This window comes from Motacilla alba, chromosome 12 (genome assembly GCF_015832195.1).
Source record: "Motacilla alba alba isolate MOTALB_02 chromosome 12, Motacilla_alba_V1.0_pri, whole genome shotgun sequence".
Taxonomy (NCBI): domain Eukaryota; kingdom Metazoa; phylum Chordata; class Aves; order Passeriformes; family Motacillidae; genus Motacilla; species Motacilla alba.
Window position 1 is genome coordinate 18211529 of NC_052027.1, and position 18273 is coordinate 18229801.

The 18273-nt window shown below is 40.2% G+C and overlaps 1 protein-coding gene across 3 annotated transcripts in view; it reads left to right on the forward strand.

Moving 5' to 3' along the window:
* SLC6A11 (solute carrier family 6 member 11) overlaps positions 1–18273 on the forward strand; it is a 96412-nt gene that overhangs the window by 13783 nt on the left and 64356 nt on the right. For all 3 annotated transcript variants that reach the window (XM_038148872.1, XM_038148873.1, XM_038148871.1), the window contains exon 6: positions 10931–11063. In XM_038148872.1, coding sequence (XP_038004800.1) covers positions 10931–11063 — 133 coding nt within the window. The remainder of the gene's footprint in view (positions 1–10930; positions 11064–18273) is intronic.

The window sequence follows — 18273 nt, forward strand, 5'->3', positions numbered from 1 at the left end:
TCCGTGTTTGACAACGTTTCCCACTCTAGGAATTCTTTTCTTTGCTGTTTGACCACAGGAAAGAGATGTGCAAGACTGGAAGTGCCAACAAATCACATGGAGCTCTTCCAAGGCATATTTTTCGTACCTCTATAATCCCTTAAATATCCAAGTAAAGAAGAGACTTTTATTTCCAACTGTCCAGGAATGTTTCCAGTACATTTATTCCCTGTCTTGGAATTGGGAATGGGAAGGGCTTTGCTGAGAGGGATTTTAGAGATGCACAAGTAGCTGAAAACATCATTTAACAGGAATCACACTCCTCTGGTTTTGGTTATCTCAGCATGGACTCTGTGTAAAGGACAAATTATTTCCATGCCATTCATCAAGCCTCTGTCTACTTTTGGCTCTTGAAAAAAAATATCATCATAAGAAAAATCAAACGTTTGGACACTTTTTAAGCGTATTTCCCAAATATGGCTTTGTAGATTCAGGGTGTTAACAGAAAGGGTGGTTGCTTGGGATTTTAAATCAAATGAAATGCTGAAAGGAGAGGTGTTTTTACTGTGCAAAAATTAGAATAAGCACAGGCTGGAAGAAACAAAACAAAACAACTTTTTATTATTTTTTTTTTATTATTTCACTGCTTTGCACTATATTCTTATATGGCAGCAAAATTGCTTTGCTGTGTCAGGAGGACTTCCTAAGGAAGCTCATTAAATATTGCCCTGGAATTCCTGGAAAGGCTCCAGGACACCAATCAGTGCAGGCCTTGACACAGCACTATGGGCACTGCTGTCCTCTGGGTGCCAAGGAAATCACTGAAATCCCCCCAGATCCCTTCAACAGCTCTTCTTTAATTATTCCATAGCTGATGTCCATGGGTTTCAGTCCATACGTGGAAAATTGATCCAGTAGAATGAATCTGGATTTTATTAAAAATCTGTAATTTGTGAGTGCTACAGCAGAGTGATATTTTATGAAGACCCAGGAACTGCAAATGTGGACAAAGCATTGAGACCTCCCAAAATAACTCCTGTCCATTTGCAGCTTTCTTTTTTCCCTTTTGGGCTGTAAGTTATTTTTTATTCCTTGTGTCCCCGCTCTTTTACACATCTTAGGTTTTTTGTGACTAGAGTTTAAGGCCAGTGAGATAAGAAATATGTTGACAGAGGAATCTTTTCAATTTTTAAATTTTTTTTGCCAGTCAGGTAATGGTTTTCTTTTGGCCTGTTCTGTGAGGAAGAGATAAGAGCTTATCACCATTCATTTGTGACATGAATTTGTCGCCAAAAACGCATGGTGAAGGTCTGTTTTACAAGATCATGCAGTAGTTCTCAATATTTTGTGCTCAGTAGCTCTCATTTGATGAACATTTAATTAACAGTGAAAAGCTGAGTACGACTGTACAGGCTTTCTCAAAGGCTCCACACAAATTCTGAGAGGCATCAGCTTGACTTGGTTTCTTCTGGGTGCTTTCAGTTCACAGCTGGTGCTGTGTGCTGAGCTAATTTACACCACTCAAGGTGAATAAAAAGGGAGATTTTTGTTGCTGGATGACTTCTTCAGAGAGGAGAAGAGGGAAAATTACAAAAAAAAAGCCTGAAGGAGTCATTGGATATATTGAGAAAAAAGACTGTAGAGCTGAGGTGAGTGGAACAGCACAAAAAGTGATTTAACAGGATTAAACCCATGGGGTTGGTTAAGGAGAAGTTGCCATGACTTCAGTGAAAGAGGGGTAAGGAAAATAGGTCAGGAATTGGATGTTCTGTGTTTATCCCTCTCTGTGTTTATCCCTCTCTGTCTCAGTGTGAGAGGTACACAGATACCCACATGTAAAAATGAAAAAAAATATATTTATACATAATTATTATACAGATATACACTATTATACATTATATTATCATTTATACCATCAGCCTGTACTGACCTTAATGAACCAGGGGTTGACACAAGAAATGTGTCGTTCTTTTCATGTTTTGCAAGCTGTGCTAGAAATTTCAGAGAAAAACCTGCAGAGGAAAGCCTAATTCCACTCTTAAATTGGAGGTGTGTAGAAATGGGCAGTGAAGGGAACAAGGTTCAGCCCCGGCAGGAATTTAAGGAGAAGGAGCTGGGCTGGATAGCAGCAAATGTGGCTCAACCAGGAGTGATTCACTCTGTAATGTGTAATTCACACTGGATCTGCTGGAAGAGGTAAATATTTCAGAATAATGCTGTAGCTGAGGGATTCTGGCCAATGTGACCACAGGGAATTGTCTGTCTGCTGCTTGGAGAAACAAGCCAAGTATGGAACTCAGTGGATTTCCAGAAATTAAGTCTTACACTTTAAAGAATTTCCAATACATTTCTCTCAACCTGTAACACATGGATTATCTTCTAAAAGCTGAACTTCTTCTTTCCAATCCTTGAGCACTGATGGCTGGGGAGTACATGTGGGTATCCAGCAATATCTGTCAAGGACCATTTTTAGCTCTCTTAGAAACCTGTGGGTATATTTCCTATTGTAGAGTTTCCAGTAAACCCTCAAAAGAGAGGTTTGGACACTAGGCAGAGCCTGTAGCTCTTATTCTGGATATTCCAGAGAAGCCAAAGTGTCAGCCCATGTTTACTTGCAGGGAGACTTTGGCATCCAGACTCTCTCTCTTGATTTTAAACACTTTTAGTGACTAAATGTGCAAAAAAAAATCCACGGGGATTTATTTAACTTTGCAGTTGTAGCTGTGCTTGTTCTGGAGGTGTTTCAGTGGTTACCACACCACTGCCCTGGGAAAACACCTGGCACAACCAGCCTGTTCAGTTTAGCTTCCCAAATATCAGACTCTAAAGGAGGGGAAAGAAAATCTAAAAGGAATAATTTCTTTCTAAGGCCTTTTCTCTGTCAGATATTTGCCATCTGTAGGGTGTTAATGCTGTCACTGTGCCACTCTTGCCCCTGTCATCATCACATCACCGAGCTCCTCAGAGCAGGGTCAAGCAGTGCCCGGTGTGACTCTGCTCCTCCTCCTCTCCTGCTAATCCAGATTGCAGGATTTGGGTGGAAGTTAGGTCAGAACCAATTTACTGCAGCCTGAGGGGGGTCCTGCTGAATTCTGAATTCTGACATTGGTTCAGGGTGTGCTCTGTGTAGTGCAGGAGCAGTGTCCAGCCCTGGGCCAGCCCAGGAGGGACCTGGAGGAGCCCAGAGGAGGCTCCAGGATGAGCAGAGGATGGAGCAGCTCTGCTGGGAGGAAAGGCTGGCACGGCTGGGATTGCTCACCTGCACAGGAGAAGCTTTGGGGTGACTGAATTGTGGCCTTGCAGGGCCTGGAGGGGCTGCAGGAAAGATGAAGGGATGTGGAAAATGGATTTACAGAAAATGTTTAAAATTTGATAGAAGGTTTATGCAGTGTGTAATTGTTTGTAAACTTTGAGAAAAGAAATGTTGATTTAGAAACGTTGTAGAATAGCATAGATATGGTTGAGAGAGAAATTGAACTAGAAACAAGACATCCAACAAGATTTTGGACAAGGGCATGGAGTGCCAGGAAAAGTGGGAATAGCTTCAGGCTGGCAGAGATTAGGTTTAGATGGGATATGGGGAAGAGATTCCTCCCTGTGAGGGTGGGCAGGCCCTGGCACAGGTTCCCAGAGCAGCTGGGGCTGCCCCTGGATCCCTGGCAGTGCCCAAGGCCAGGCTGGACAGGGCTTGGAGCAGCCTGGGACAGTGGAAGTGTCCCTGCCATGGCAGGGGGTGGAACTCGGTGATTTTTGAGGTCCCTCCCAACCCAAACCATTCTATGATTCCATGCTACTCTGGGGTTAAAACTCATAAAGGTTATCACTGCTCAAATAAGTGCTCTCCTCCTGGAAAAGGGAGAGCTCTCCCACACGTTTTTGCTCAAGTCCCTCATCAGAGCTATGTGATCTTCTAACTGTTACTTTTTGTTTCTGCAGTGAAACTCCAAAAGTCTCTAATCTGACAGTTATCTTTTACAGTCCTGTAATGTACAGAAGAGGATTTAGGTGTTAAAGCTGAAAAATGTTTCCCAGCTTTGATATTTCCAGGACACAGAATGTTCTATACCTGTTCTCTAAGACAAGGTTGCACCATTCTTTACATTTTCAGTGTCAAAAGATAACAAACCACATCAGAGAAGAGAAATCTTGTAAACCAGTACATGGAATCCAGTAATGAATTGACTGAAGAATTAAAAACACTCTTTTTAGATTCCTTTCACTGAATGATAAGTTTTTTACCTTGATCTATATAAAACATGTTTATCTTAAGTAAAAAAAAATCCAAGAATTTCACAAAGCAAGCTGCCAGCCTTTTGGTTTCACAGTTTTATATTTAGCATTCAGCATAGATTTTTTTGAGTTTATCAGTATAATTTTCCAAAGTTATCATCTAAGTAGATAAGGCAGTGGAGAATATCTCAAACCTTTAATATCTTGTGTTCTCTGGTTCTTTCAAAACAACTTGATCCTTCTCAGCTTTCTTTTCCACCTTGGAGTTCTGCAGTTGGATGCATGGATCTGCCTCTCCCAAATTAGACAGCAATTGGCTCAGATTAGACAGCCACAGGGAAACGTTCCACCTTCCTGACAGGTGTTTTGGCAGGGGAAAGCTCCTGGCACTTCAAGATCCACAGAGGTTTCTGGTGCATGGAATTGGAATACAGAATTTTCAGAATTCAAGTTTCTGAGTCAGAAACTCTGTATTTGCACAGGATACCTGAATGCATTTGGGTATGAACTATTGAAACCAATAAATTTGCATAGAAATAAATGAATATTAATTGCATAAAGTGCAATGAGAGAGTGAACAATGTGAGTTCAGGAAATATCTCTAGATGGAAACTTAAATTTACTTTCACACAGGGATAAAGGGCGTCTAAAAGATCTTAATCCTTTTCCCCTAAACTGGTGAGGAATCTGCACACCCTCAGGTGTGTAAGGATTTTTGAACAAGGAGCTCTGTTACGAGGTTCACAAGGTGAATATGGGCTGGGTTTGACAAGTGCAGGGATCAAAGTGCACCAACACATAAAATGAAAAGGGCTCTGTACAGGGGCACTGCATGATTTTGTTGTTTTTATGCCCTCAGGATGCCCTGAAGGCAGAGCCTGGCCCAGGGTAAGAGGGAGCACCTTTGCCCCTGAGCTCCTGGCTGGGCACATCCCCATGGACAGGGCACCTCCAGAGGCTCCTCTGTTTGCTGCTGGGTTTTTTAAAGCCAAGTGGCTTGGAAACTGCTCCAAATCAAAGTGGGAACATGAAGGGACCTTCCTCAAATAGACTGGAGCTGTTCTTCAGCTTCCCAAATCATGAAATAACTCAAGAAGTACCTCAGAACATTCCTTTCAACACTGTTGGCAGCTGTTGATCCTCCCTCTATTCAAGAGCCTCTTCCAGCTCCTCCAACTTTTAATAAAGACACTCTTTCCTAGGAAATCCAGTATTCCCATAGCCAATAAATAGTGTGTAAGCTTTCAGAAGGTTTGTTTTCAAATTTGGGTGGAAAGGTTGCTTTTCTATTATCTCATAACCTTCCCCTCTCCCACAATTCCAACAACAGAGGAGCCCTTCTTCCTCTCCCGTGCCCTGAGGCACCAAATTGAAATGTGCTTTAGTACTTTCTCAAACAAATTAGTCCAATTTTCAGTGGGTATCTAATGCTGAAATCATCTCCCAGTGGGATTTTATCTGGGTGAATTTTGCACCTGCAGTGATGTGAATTGAGGGAACAGAGGTAACCCTTGGCAATGGGGTGTCCCTGACATGTGGGGAGCACCAGGTCCTTGAACAAGGTCTAAGTTCTTCCTGGGTTTATTATTTTATTATTTTATGTGTACTGAAAAAATGCCAAAAGTTTTCTTTATATAGTTCTATTAGTTCTATAGTTCTAACTATTTAGACAGTTCCTGACTATCCATTTTTCTTTCCTTTTTAGTCCACGTTTATATTTAGATTCAAGTGAGATTTAAGCCAGGCTTGCAATATTTGTTCCTCTAGTAGGACTAATCTACACTGTAGTAATTTTGTCATGATTTTGTTCAGCCCAACTGCACAGACCCTTGTGACCAGACCTCAGCATTTCTGACAGCCCCGCTTTGGAGATGTGCCCTATCATTCCCCCCAAATTGATCTTTTATTCATTAGATTCCTGGAACTTTTGCCACTTTTATTCTGTGTTATTTACAGGAAGAAATGTAAGAATCTTCACTAACATTTAGCCAATTTAAATGTGTGTGATCAGAAGCAATGAAACCTTCAAGCACAGTGTGAGACCCCCCAAATCCACTCTAGCTGGGGTTTAATATTCTACTTACAAGCAAGATATGCTGTTGAGAATGAATACTTTGGTACTACTGAATTAAACCTTGCCCTGGTTCGAGTTAACCTTTGATTTCAAACTCCCCCCATGGCAGTGGGGTGTGTTTCCCTCAATATTCTGCCCAAGAAGCTCAAGTGCCACCAATCCCTTGGCCTCTCTCCCAGGCTCTGGGTGGGTTCTAGGAGCTGAAGTGCTGAGTGTTTTTACACAACAAAACAACACCCCCTCCTCAAACAGCTACAACAACAAAACAAGTTCAATACCTACAATAAATACTTTCAAACCCTCATCACTTTCTGTTTTCAATGAGATCCAACAGTAATTAACGATTTGTGTCTTCAGTGCTGGACAAATCTTTCTCACAGCAAAGTTTCACACAGCCTGAAGTTGTTGCCAGCAAATTCTGCTTAAACTGGCTTGTACCAAGAAAGGATTTGTTCTGGAGTAATTCAAATGGTTACCTGTAGTTGTTCTGCCAGCTAGCGTGGTCTCCCAGGTTCTTGGGAAACCTGGGAGTTTTATCTATCCAGGAAAGTTGTTGATAATCATCTCCTCAAATAAAGAAGTGGCAGCAGTGAATTCTAGTGAGAAAGAGTCAAGACATTGCAGTGAAATGTCTCTTATTTCTCATTTGATTTAGGAGGGTTTTAAAGGTGCTCAGCTTTAACAAGTCTTGATACACAGAATAAAATGATTTCTTTCTTTTCACCCAAGTGTGATGCAAAGCAGCTGAGCTATAGATTCACTACAGAGCTTTTCAAATGTTTGCTCCTTCAAATTAGAGGGGAGCACATTGAGTGCTGATTTTACTGCTTGTTTCTGTGTTCTGTGCATGAAGAGTTGAGGAGAACAAGGCAGTGCAGGGCTCTTGTAGGTAAGAGGAGGAAGGACTGGAAGAAGCTACACAACTTCTTTTTTGTTGCTGTTTTCAGTGATTTATGGTAGGTTTTGGGTAGAAGCTGCACTGCTGAGGAGCAGAGCTCTGATCTGCCTCCTGGATATCAACCTCACGTCTCAGATGCAGGGGACAATCATATATTTTCAAAATGCTTCCCCCTTTTATTTCAGTCAAATAATAAAAGAATAGGAGTAGATGTGACTGAACTGAGGCTTTGTGAGAAGAATTTCATGTTTAGATTGCTCCCTCCTATCAAAACTTCATCCACTGCTGCTGTTCCGATGCTTCCAGCAGCAGAATTTAGGTCTGGCTTTCGGGAGAGCTGAGAGGGATTTCCCTGCTGGCCCCTGGGCAGGACTTTCCCCTCTTTGGATCCATTCTTCGCGTATATTTTATGTTACAGATTAATTATCACTTCTGGACTTGCTGCCCCTCCCTTTCTGAGGGGAACACCACCCCTTTGCTCTGCTGGAACAAAGGAAACCCAAAGCGATGGACAGCGCTTCAGGGTAATTAAGTCCTCATTATGGTGCTGACAGTTGCCCTTGATTGGCACCACGTGTCTGTTTTCAATAGGACCCGCGGGGATAATTAATTGTGGCGAGCCCATTAATTTGCCATAGTGACACATTACAGAAATATCTGGCCAAGAGTCCTGCGTGGGTGAAGGAGGTGTCTCTGTTCTTTGGGATTTCAGAGCATCCAGAAAACTCTGAGCTCTTTCTGCTCCCAGGAATTGGTTGCTTTTAAAAATCTTCACCTCAAGCCTTTATTCAAAATTAAGTTCTTAAGGCAAAGGCATCTTTTGGTGGGTGAGAAATTTCAATCATGAGAGAGAGAGAACATTTATTTATGAGGTTTTGCAGATAGGGAAGAACGGTGTAAGAATTCAAGTGACTTGCACCCCCATTGTGGAAAAGGAACCTTACTCATGTTTAGGTTCACATGTACATAAATAAATCCAAATAGCCCTAAAAAAACTGGTTTGATTAAAACATAAGGATTTTTTTTCGTTATTAGTTCACAGTGAAAATACAGCTAAATGAAAAACGTTTCCATTTCACTATTATTGTGGCCCAACCATAAATATTTTGTCTCAGATTTCATCTTAAATATGTACTGCTTTAAAAGGCCTTTTATTATTTATTGTCCTATATTATTTATTCATTTTCATATCATATTATGCCAATTTTTCTCCTGGTTCTCTTGCAGTTAATTCCTCTTCTGGGTGATCTAAGAATTCAAGGACTTCATTTGGGTTTAGATGAGAATTTGTTAGTAGGGTGGACTTTGTCCTGGGTAAAATTCCACATTCATCTGTCAAACAGCTTAGAAGAATTTGAATTTTAACGATGTATTTCATCACCTGTCTGTAATTATGTCTCAGTGATGTTGTGTGCAGGTATCAATTATGTCCTTCCTCTTCTTGATTAAAATAACCCTTCATTAAAAGCCACCTCTCTTCATTTGGGTGCATTTTGATGACAGAGCTTCAGGCACTTTGCAGGGCTTGGCTAACTGAGGGTGCTCCGTGCTGGATCACTCCTCTCCCACATTCGCTGGTGTAGATTTGAAGAATAAATATTTAATTAAAGAATAAAGATCTAAAGAGTAAAGATTTGAAGAAATAAACCAGTTCCTGAATGGGGAGGAGATGTGGATGAGGTGGCAGCAATTTTATATTTCAGCAGATAATTCTCAGAAAGTTTGTGTTGACTTCCTGCCCCCCTTTATTTTTAAATGGGAAGATCTGTCTTTATTAATTGGGAAATGTGGAGATAAATTCTGTGATTTTGGGTTTTAATTGTGATTCTTGTTTACCCTGTTAATTCTGTCGTTCCCCAGCTAAAAAGGAATTTTAAGCACATATTTTATGAGTGGCTGCCTCCATCAGGAGCAGCAGCTGCAGCTCTGGAGGTGTGGAACCTGCCCAGGTGCTGCAGCATCTGCACAGGCACCTGGGAAACCTGGGCATGCTTCAATATTTCCATTTTCCCTCCTGGCATCTCCAGCCTCCCTCTCCATCACTCCAGGAATTTCCCTTCATCCTCACCTGCTCTGGGTGACGGCAGAGAGAGAACAGATTCCTCCTTTTTTTCATTTTTAAATTTCATTTTATTTCATTTAAACATTTATATCTCTTAGAAATATTATATTTTTCATATAAATAGTCCATATCATTTAACTGTTATATTTTATTGGCTGGAATTACAGGATCAGACTTTACACCCCTAAATTTATTGACTCAGACAATAACTGAACTAAATACAAAAGGAAGAATTCTTTTATACATTTAACTGTAGTTTGCTTGGTTTGAATTTAATACTTAACCTTTCTACTAAAAGGTAATTAAATTATGTGTATACCTATGTAGACAATATATTATATATAATATATATTATTTATTATTATTATTTATTATTATATATTATATATTAATAATTAAATAATATATAATTTATTATATATTATATAGTTATATAATCACTGAAACCAGTGAAAAACTATTAATTTGATTTCAGTCACAATATGGAGGGGGAGGAGTACAAGTCTGAGGTTACAATAATTTGTAGCTTATATTTATTTATCTATTAACTTAAAACTTTATCTTTATTAATTTATATCTTTATTTTTTAACTTGAAAAACAGATTTTAAAGAAATCCGTTCTCAGGATGGTTTCTTTCAGGTTGAGTGTTAAAAAATTCTTATGTGAATGTCTTTATGTGTGCATTTGTTGCTTTAAGATGCTTCAAAATGTTGAGGTTTTGAAAAGAAATATTTTAATGTTATAGCTCTAATTAAAAAAGGAAATGCATGAACTTCAAGGTTAAGAGGTTAAAATAAAGAAAATTTTTCAAAATTTTTTTCAGGAAAATGAATCAAATTGGAAAAAACCCATTTATTTAGGAAGTGTTTTATTTTTGGCTCATATGTGTGGGTAACTAATTCAAATAATTTACTTTTCTTTGACTTTAGGGAAAAGTTGTTCTAAAATTAAAATTTTGTTGCTGACCTGAAAAAGTGAAACATTTGTTCATTTATAACCAGATACAAAATACCTGGAATATTCTGGGTTTATCTTTTGCCTTCCTTTCCATTGTAGCACAGGGTATTTTCAGCAGTGAGTAAAGAATCCAATTAATTCAGTTTTAACCCATTGTTTCACAAGTAATGCTGAGTAATGCTGGTTTTCTTCAAATATTGTCATCTTTTTTTTTTTGTAATTAATTAAATTTTATCCCAATATTTAACTTGTAATGCTGTTTTAGCTCAATATTACATATTTTTTTGTAATTAATTCAATTTTATCCCAGTTTTTCATATGTAATGCTGTTTTCTTCAGTATTATCTCTTTTTTTTGCAATAATTTAGTTTTATCCCAGCATTTCACACATTGTGCTGTTTTAGCTCAAGATTATATTTTTTTTCATAATTAATTCAGTTTTATCCTGGTTTTTCATTCATAATGCTGTTTTCTTCAATATTATAATTTTTTTTTGTAATTAATTCAGTTTTATCCCAGTATTTCCCATGTAGTGCTGTTTTAGCTTAATATTATAATTCTTTTCGTCATTAATTCAGTTTTATCCTGGTTTTTCATATGTAATGCTGTTTTCTTCAATAATATAATCTCTTTTTTTTTGTAATTAATTTAGTTTTATCCCAGTATTTCCCATGTAGTGCTGTTTTAGCTCAATATTATAATTTTTTTCCCTCTTTTTCCCCATGGAAGACGGAGGGTGCTGGCAATTTCCGATGGGATTGAGCACATTGGGAACCTGCGCTGGGAGCTCGCCCTGTGCCTCCTGGCTGCTTGGACTATTTGCTATTTCTGCATCTGGAAAGGGACCAAATCCACTGGAAAGGTGAGGCTGAATATTTATTTCCACCAGAACGGGAGAATTTCACACGTGTGAGGAACTGTAATTAATTGTAATTACGAGTTGTTTGTGGTTTTTTGGTTTCGTGATTTGTTTTTTCTCTAATTCTCTGAGGTGAGGCTGGGTGGTTTTATTTTATTTTTGTTAATTTAGCAAGGAGCTTTACTGGAAAGAAACCAGGTTGTGTTGATTTCTGTGCACAAATTCTGCAAAATTTGGATTTTGCCCCAAACTGTCAGGAGTCAAAACTCTCAGTCCCACGAGAGAGTCACTGAGAGTTTTGATGCACATGAAAAGAGAATTTAAAAATACGGATTGAACACAAAGAGCAGCAATAATGAAAGCACTCAGAGAGGGGCCAAGACAAGCATATTATGGGGGAAAATAAAAATATTTAGCACTTTTTGAGTGAATTCCACTCAATCCTGGGAGCAGCCATGGGGTGAGGGAGAAGCTGCCCCTGGAGTGGCGTCAGCCACAGCTCTGAGCAGAATCTGTGAATAATCAACTACACTGAGAGAGGAAAACAACCACAGATCTGGAGGGAGGATCTAAAAAAATCACTGATTCTCATGCTGGAAATAAAGGAAACCAGGAACAGAATTGCTGCATTGAAATATCTAACTTTCAAATGTTTCTTATGTAGTTTGGGTTGTGGTTGAGGATATTTTTATTTCTGTTTTAGTGACCTCTGTTCATAAATGAAATGTTTGAAACAATGGATTGTTGAAATTTAGAAAACGCCAGAGGGAAATTTTTCAGCTGTGTCAACTGCACACATCCTTGATACTGACAACATTTTGGCTGTTCCCAGCTGCTGATTCTGGGTGTGTTTGCCAGCTGTGCCACTCAGCCTGCTGCTGCGTTTGCCGTGCGAGTCTTTCCCCACTCACAGAGATTCCTGCAGCCCCACCTTCATCCGTGCAGGGAAAATCACTGCTGAGAAACGCTGCCAGGGACAGGGATTGGTGCCTTGAGCAGGCTGCCCTAGAGCAGAGACCAGACAGAGCTACAGAATAAAGCAGGGATTTATTGAAAGGATCTCCTCCATGGATCCACCTTGGGCAGCACAAGAGCCCAGCCAGGGCTGCACCCAAGAGGAACCCAAATGGTCCCAAAATGCACGAGCGCTCCCGGGGGCTCTCCCTTGGCTCAGCTCTGCTCCATTTGCACCTTGCAGTTCATTGTCCCATTCCAGCTTTAGCCCAGGCACTCCCACCCTGCTTGTTTGTCTCTCTGCAGCCCACGCTGTTTGTGCTCCTGGGCTGAGATTTGGATCATTTGTCCTTGGTGCCCAGCTGGAGCAGGAATTGTTTTGTCTCCCTGCTCTGTGCAGAGAGCTCAGCATCCCCTGATATGAACCCAGACCCACACACTAAAGCAGCACAGAATGTGGAAATATAAAAGCTAAACCTGAGGCATCAAGATGAAAATGAATAGTTTAGAGGGAAGGGAAAAATCCTAAAGAGAGGAATCTGGAGAAGCCAAAGTGATCCAAGGGAATGACAAGATAAATGTCCTCACGCCTTTGACGCGGGCTCAGGGAGGTGAAGGAGCACTTTGGAGTGTTCTGAGGGGCTATAGCTGGTGGGGAAGAACTGAAACTGAGCAAAACAGGGTTTTTTTTTCTCCATCAGAAGGAATGTCTGAGGATGGAAATGTATTCTAGCATGGTTTAATCTGCCCCAGAGGTGCAGGGAAAAGCTCTGTGGCTGCACGTGTGTGCACGCACGCGAGGCTGGGCCAGATGCACTCACAGACAGAGCAGTGGGAGCAAGCCTGGGCTCGGAAGGGGCTGAAGTGACTTTGGAAAAGATTTCTTTTACATTTCTGGAGTTTACATCCAGGATTTTATTGTTCTTCCATTCTTTCAGTTTATACCATTTCCCCAGTACCAGATCTTGTGCTTTGAAGGTGGATAACCTTTCTGACCCTTTTTTTTTTATTCTTTTTCTGATGGCTTAGCTAAACCCTCAGCTTTAGGTAGGTGGAATAAATTGATTTTATTTCTGTTTGATTTTGATAACCACCTCTCTGATGAGGTCAGCCTGGGAAAGAGCAGCCTGTCTTGGGCACGAGAAATGGGATAATAAACTTTTCAACAAGCAGAAATAACTTCTAGTCTTGCAACAGAAGTGCAAAGAGAAGGAAATTCATACCAAATATTCAGCTTTCTAGGTCTCAAAGCATTTAGACCAGGGTTCTGTGAGAGGCAGACTCATGGTACACTGGCACCATTTAAATCAGTTTGCCATGAGCAGCTGTTCTGTTTCCAGAATCCTGAGGAATTCCTCAGGTCTGGCAAATTCCCACATTTCTCAGGAGACCCTGTGGTACCCATGAATCTGCCTTTCCACAGGGTCCGTGGCTCTCAGGAGGGATCTGTCCTAGCTAATTTTGCTAATTCCTGTTTCCAGCTCTGTTTCTGCAGCGCAGGTTTTTCCCCTGGGCATACATTTACTGTTTTTAATTTTTTTAATGCACTGTTTATTCAATATTCTTCCACTTGCCACTTTTTCCAGCCCAATCTCTGGAAATCTGGGCCATGGCTTTGCCTTCCCAGAGCAGAAAACTTCCCAGCTTAAAAGCAAAGGCAGCACTCAGGTGTTGGGGATGCTATAAATGGATTAAATGTTCTGAAATATAAATGATGGAGCAGATTTCTCAGCTGAAGTTTCCATTTCAAATCCAATGCCATTTCTAAAATTAATATTTAAGCTCATCCATAAGCCTTTCCACTAAATTGAATTTATTATATGCTCATTTCCAGGAAACATTTAAAATTGACTTCTGGGGTTTTTATTATAATAATATAACAGTCTGTTAAATTTATGACATACTTTAATTGGATTGGATAATTTCAATGAAAAAAATACATTTATTCAAAGCAAAAAACTTCTTAAAGTTTTATCACCTTTGAAACTTTTTCAAAGGGAGGTGTCTGTGGGACAGGACAGTGGAGAGAAAGAGGACAGGGGAAACAGAGGTGAGGTGGAGAAGGTGTGTCCTCTCCACACACTTGTGCTTTGTGAAATATTCAGGAGGTTGGTTCACCCTTTTCCTCTTTTTTACTCTGAATTCTAATGCACGGTGGAAAAAGAATCCAAGCCTTAAAAGCTGTTATAAAATAACCCCATCATTCTCCAACCAGCACTACCACAGATCATAAATACTTAATATTTCAGGATATTAAATATATTAAGACTAACATCAAGTTTAACTCCAGAGGAAGTGCTTACTACACGGTTAACAGGATGCTCCAAACTTTTCCATTACTGGTCTTGAAATTCATCGCTTCCTCACAAAGCATTGCCATTTTCCCTTCCAACAGATGTGAAATAGCAGAATAAATCCAGGTGATTCTGGCAGCTTTCAGGTGAAATAGATTTGTGCCCTTTGTCCTTAATTATTCAAGCTTTTCTTGCCCTGAATTATCCAATCTTAGATCCCAAGGTATTTGTGTGCCAGCTTTCCCATTTTAAATGTATGCAAAATGCAGGATCCTTCAGTGAGAAACTCAAAAGCAGAAGGAGAAAAATAGCCAGTGCAGTTACCATCATTTGATGTGCATTTTGAGACTTGCTTGATCATATCCATCTCCACCTCATGGAGAAGAGTTTTCAGTAGCTGAGATAAAATGCTTCCAAAGATGAGGTAAGAACTATCTAGAAGATTGAAGAAAGTTAATTTTTTTAACATTTAAATTATCATTCCACTCTCTGATCTTTAGGTTTGGTTCAGTATCTGGTTTTTCCAAAATACTTTTGATTTCTGGCTATGACAATTCTGAGTTTTTCTATATTGTACACAGAGCTGCCAAATCGCCCTAATTTTTTGATCTTCCTATTTCATTAATGAAATCTTCAGGTAGAAGAGAACCTGTTCTTTTATGGATCTTGATTATCCATTTATTCATTTAACTAAATGTCCTCGTCCTTTAAACTTTGAGAGAACAACGCCAGTAGCTGCCAACATATTTTTCCTAAATTACTTGCTGAAAACAGTAACCCTAATATTTTCCTTTAAATTTTTTATTTTCATGAGAATTTTTGCAAACAAAGCCTTCCACTGAGCTCGGTCGTGTCTCTCTGCAACTTCTGCCCAATTCCTTTTGAAGGGAGGAGCCCGCTGGACTCACAGCTATAGAAAAAGCATTTTAAGTTTTCTTTCCTGCTCTTTGTTAATTTTTGGGTGCATCAACACATCCCTGTCCTGTGCTGATATCTTGGAGTTATAAAATTGTAAAGGTTGGGAGGGACCTTGGAATGTCTCTGGTGGAACTTCTTGGTCAAGGAAGGTTCAGCACTGAACTTGGAACTGTTGTCTTGGTGTTTGGCTGCATCTCAAAAACCTCCAAGGACAGGGATTGCTCATGTCTTCAGAAAACCTCTTCCAATGCTTAATTTCCCTCCATTAATCAATTATTCCCTACATGTTGCTTCATTAAAATATTTAATTTTGTTTAAAAATTATTTCTTTCTTATTACCTTGTTACATTTCTGTTATCCAGCCCAAATCAAGGCCCAGCTTTTGTATCATCTGTGTCTTTAAGGAGCATGGGTTTGAGTGTCTCCAATTACTGATTTGAAAAGACTTCTGTATTAATAATCTAAATTAACAGACTCAAGTTAAAAAATAATCTAGCTTTCCTGCCTGGACCTCTTGAGGTGGAATGAGAGCTAATCAGCACTGAGATGCTTCAGGATTTTGTGCTGTAGATGAGGAGAAGTTGAATCAAAAGTATTAAAACCCCCACAGTTTTTGTGTTTTTTTTTTTAATTTATTGCTATCAGAACATTTTATCCCACCAACAGCACGTTAATTAAAATGTGGGTGAGGTTTTGTCATGTTATGACTCAACACCAAGCCAGCATTTTCTGATGTGAAGTGTTAAAAGAATATTTTCTCTCCAGGATTTTATTGAGTATTAGAATATCACACTGACTGAATGAACACTGAGGCCAATTCTCAGACATTTTGGGTCTTTTTGAACGGGTTCTTGTTAACATGCAAATGTTCTTTTGCCAGAGCTAAACTCAAATAGTTCTTGCTCAGTGATTTTTACTTCTCTGCTAGTTACTGGTTAATAAGTGATGAGAAATCCTTCTCATTGTGCAGAACCAGCTGCAAGAGAGGAAAATCTCACAGGAATCCATTCTTCAACATTTCCTGGAACTCCTCTACATGCCATAATCACTGAATATTATTCTGTCTGATTCTGACTTCTGAATATTTTGATCCTTTCCTTCTCTTTGTGCTCAGTTCCCCACATTTCCACTTCCTGCTGATGTTGGAAGGTGTTGAATTTAAGCTGCCTCTCAATATTTTATATTTTAGAGCTGGCCCAGGAGCAGAGGCTGGGAAATACAGAGGGTGCTGGTGAGAGCTGGGAGCAGGGATGTTATAGACCCAGAGCCAAGAGGCTGTGGATATTGCTTTAAAATGAATCTGTTTGGCTTTTCAGGTCATAATCAAATTTGCAAATGTCTTGCACGCTCTCATCAAGCCTTTGATAAAACTGGGGCTCTGTCAGACACTTTGTACCCCTTTGCACCCTGCAGATGCTCTGCTGCCCGCAGCCCAGAGAGCTCTGCTGGGAGGTTTTGCTGTGCCACATGAGCCAAAGCTCTGATGTGGCTCCTCCCTCTACAGGAACACGAGCTAAGATGCTGGATTAAATACTCCTGGCAGTAAAAAAAAATAGATTCATGATTGCACAGGATCCCCTTTATGACTTCTCACCTGATTTATCACTGGGTCTGCCCTGCAGCTCTAGAAGGGCATTCTCAGTTTGCAGCTCATCGTTGTAAACCCTGAGGAATGACCCAGCAGGATTTCTGGGGGGTGTAGCTGGTGAATGTAAACATAAAAGGACAAGGGGCTCTGATACTGTCCTTGTCACCTTCATCATTCATTAAAATATTCCACTTTCTACACAACCCCACAGGAAAAGTTACAAACACCAGAGCAAAGCAGAGAACTTTTTGTTTTCTCAAAGGAACAACTCTGCTGCTGTGGGTACCACAAGAAGCAGGGTTTGGGGTTGAATATGTGCAAATGAGGGCATCATTTCTTCTTTTACTCTTTTGATAGTGAGTTTTTTTCTCTTTTCCCTGTGATTGTGCTCATTGCCTTCACCTGTAATGTTCTCTAAAAGTTACATTTAGAAAAATTAGTTGGATTCCATTCAGAGCCCCAGATATTTCCTGCTTTGAGCATTTAATTTAACCTTTACATACAAAACTTAGACCAGAGTCCTGCAGAGGCTGCTGAGGGCAGGTAGAGCTCTGATCAGTCTGAGGGGTTAAAGATGAATTCCTGAGGGATCTGGGGATGTCCAGCCTGGAGAAAAGGAGGCTCAAGGAGGACCTTATTGCTCTCTGAAATGATCTGGCAGGAGGGTACAGCCAGGTGGGGTCAGGCTCTGCCCCCAGGGACCAAGGGACAGGATGAGAGGAGGTGGCCTCGGGTTACAGCAGGTTTAGGTTGGATACCGGGAAAAATTTCTCCCCTGGAAAGGTGATGAGGCACAGGAAGAGGCTCCCAGGGCAGTGGTTTAATCACCATGCCTGGAAGCATTCCAAGGACACGTGGATGTGGCACTTGGGGACAGCGGTGGCTTTGGCAGAGCTGGGTTAAGGGTTGGTCTTTTCCAGCCTTAATTATTCCGTGATTCCCTGAAATTCATTTTCTGCCTGCACGGCTGCTGTCCTTTGCAATGCTGCTCTGCTCCTCCCTTGGTGATCAGTGCCATGGATCGCTTTGATTTGCTGAGCTGGAGGCACTGAAGGGCCAGGGAAGTGGCAGGAAATTTCTGGAAGTCTGCATTAATTATATCTGTCAAAAACCCAGAGATGAAAGAGAACAGGTACAGCCTGTTGGCTGGGACATCTTGACATAGAATGCTGTTAACAATAACAGAAAATGTTCTGAAAAGGGGTTTTGGCATTATTGTTAATCTGTGATGGGCAGGAAAAAACTGGACCATTTGTAATGAATAATTGAGGTGGCCAAGGAAATGTACTAAAAAATCCTTAATTCACAGTCACATTTAACAAGGTGTCACTAAAGGTAGTTTTTTTCTGTTTTTTTTTTTTTTTTTTTTTTTTTTATGATGCTTTTGAGGACCACCTGTCCCAGGCTGCAGTTCTGAATAATTCAGTATAAAATAGACACCTGACCTGTTGGGAGTTTA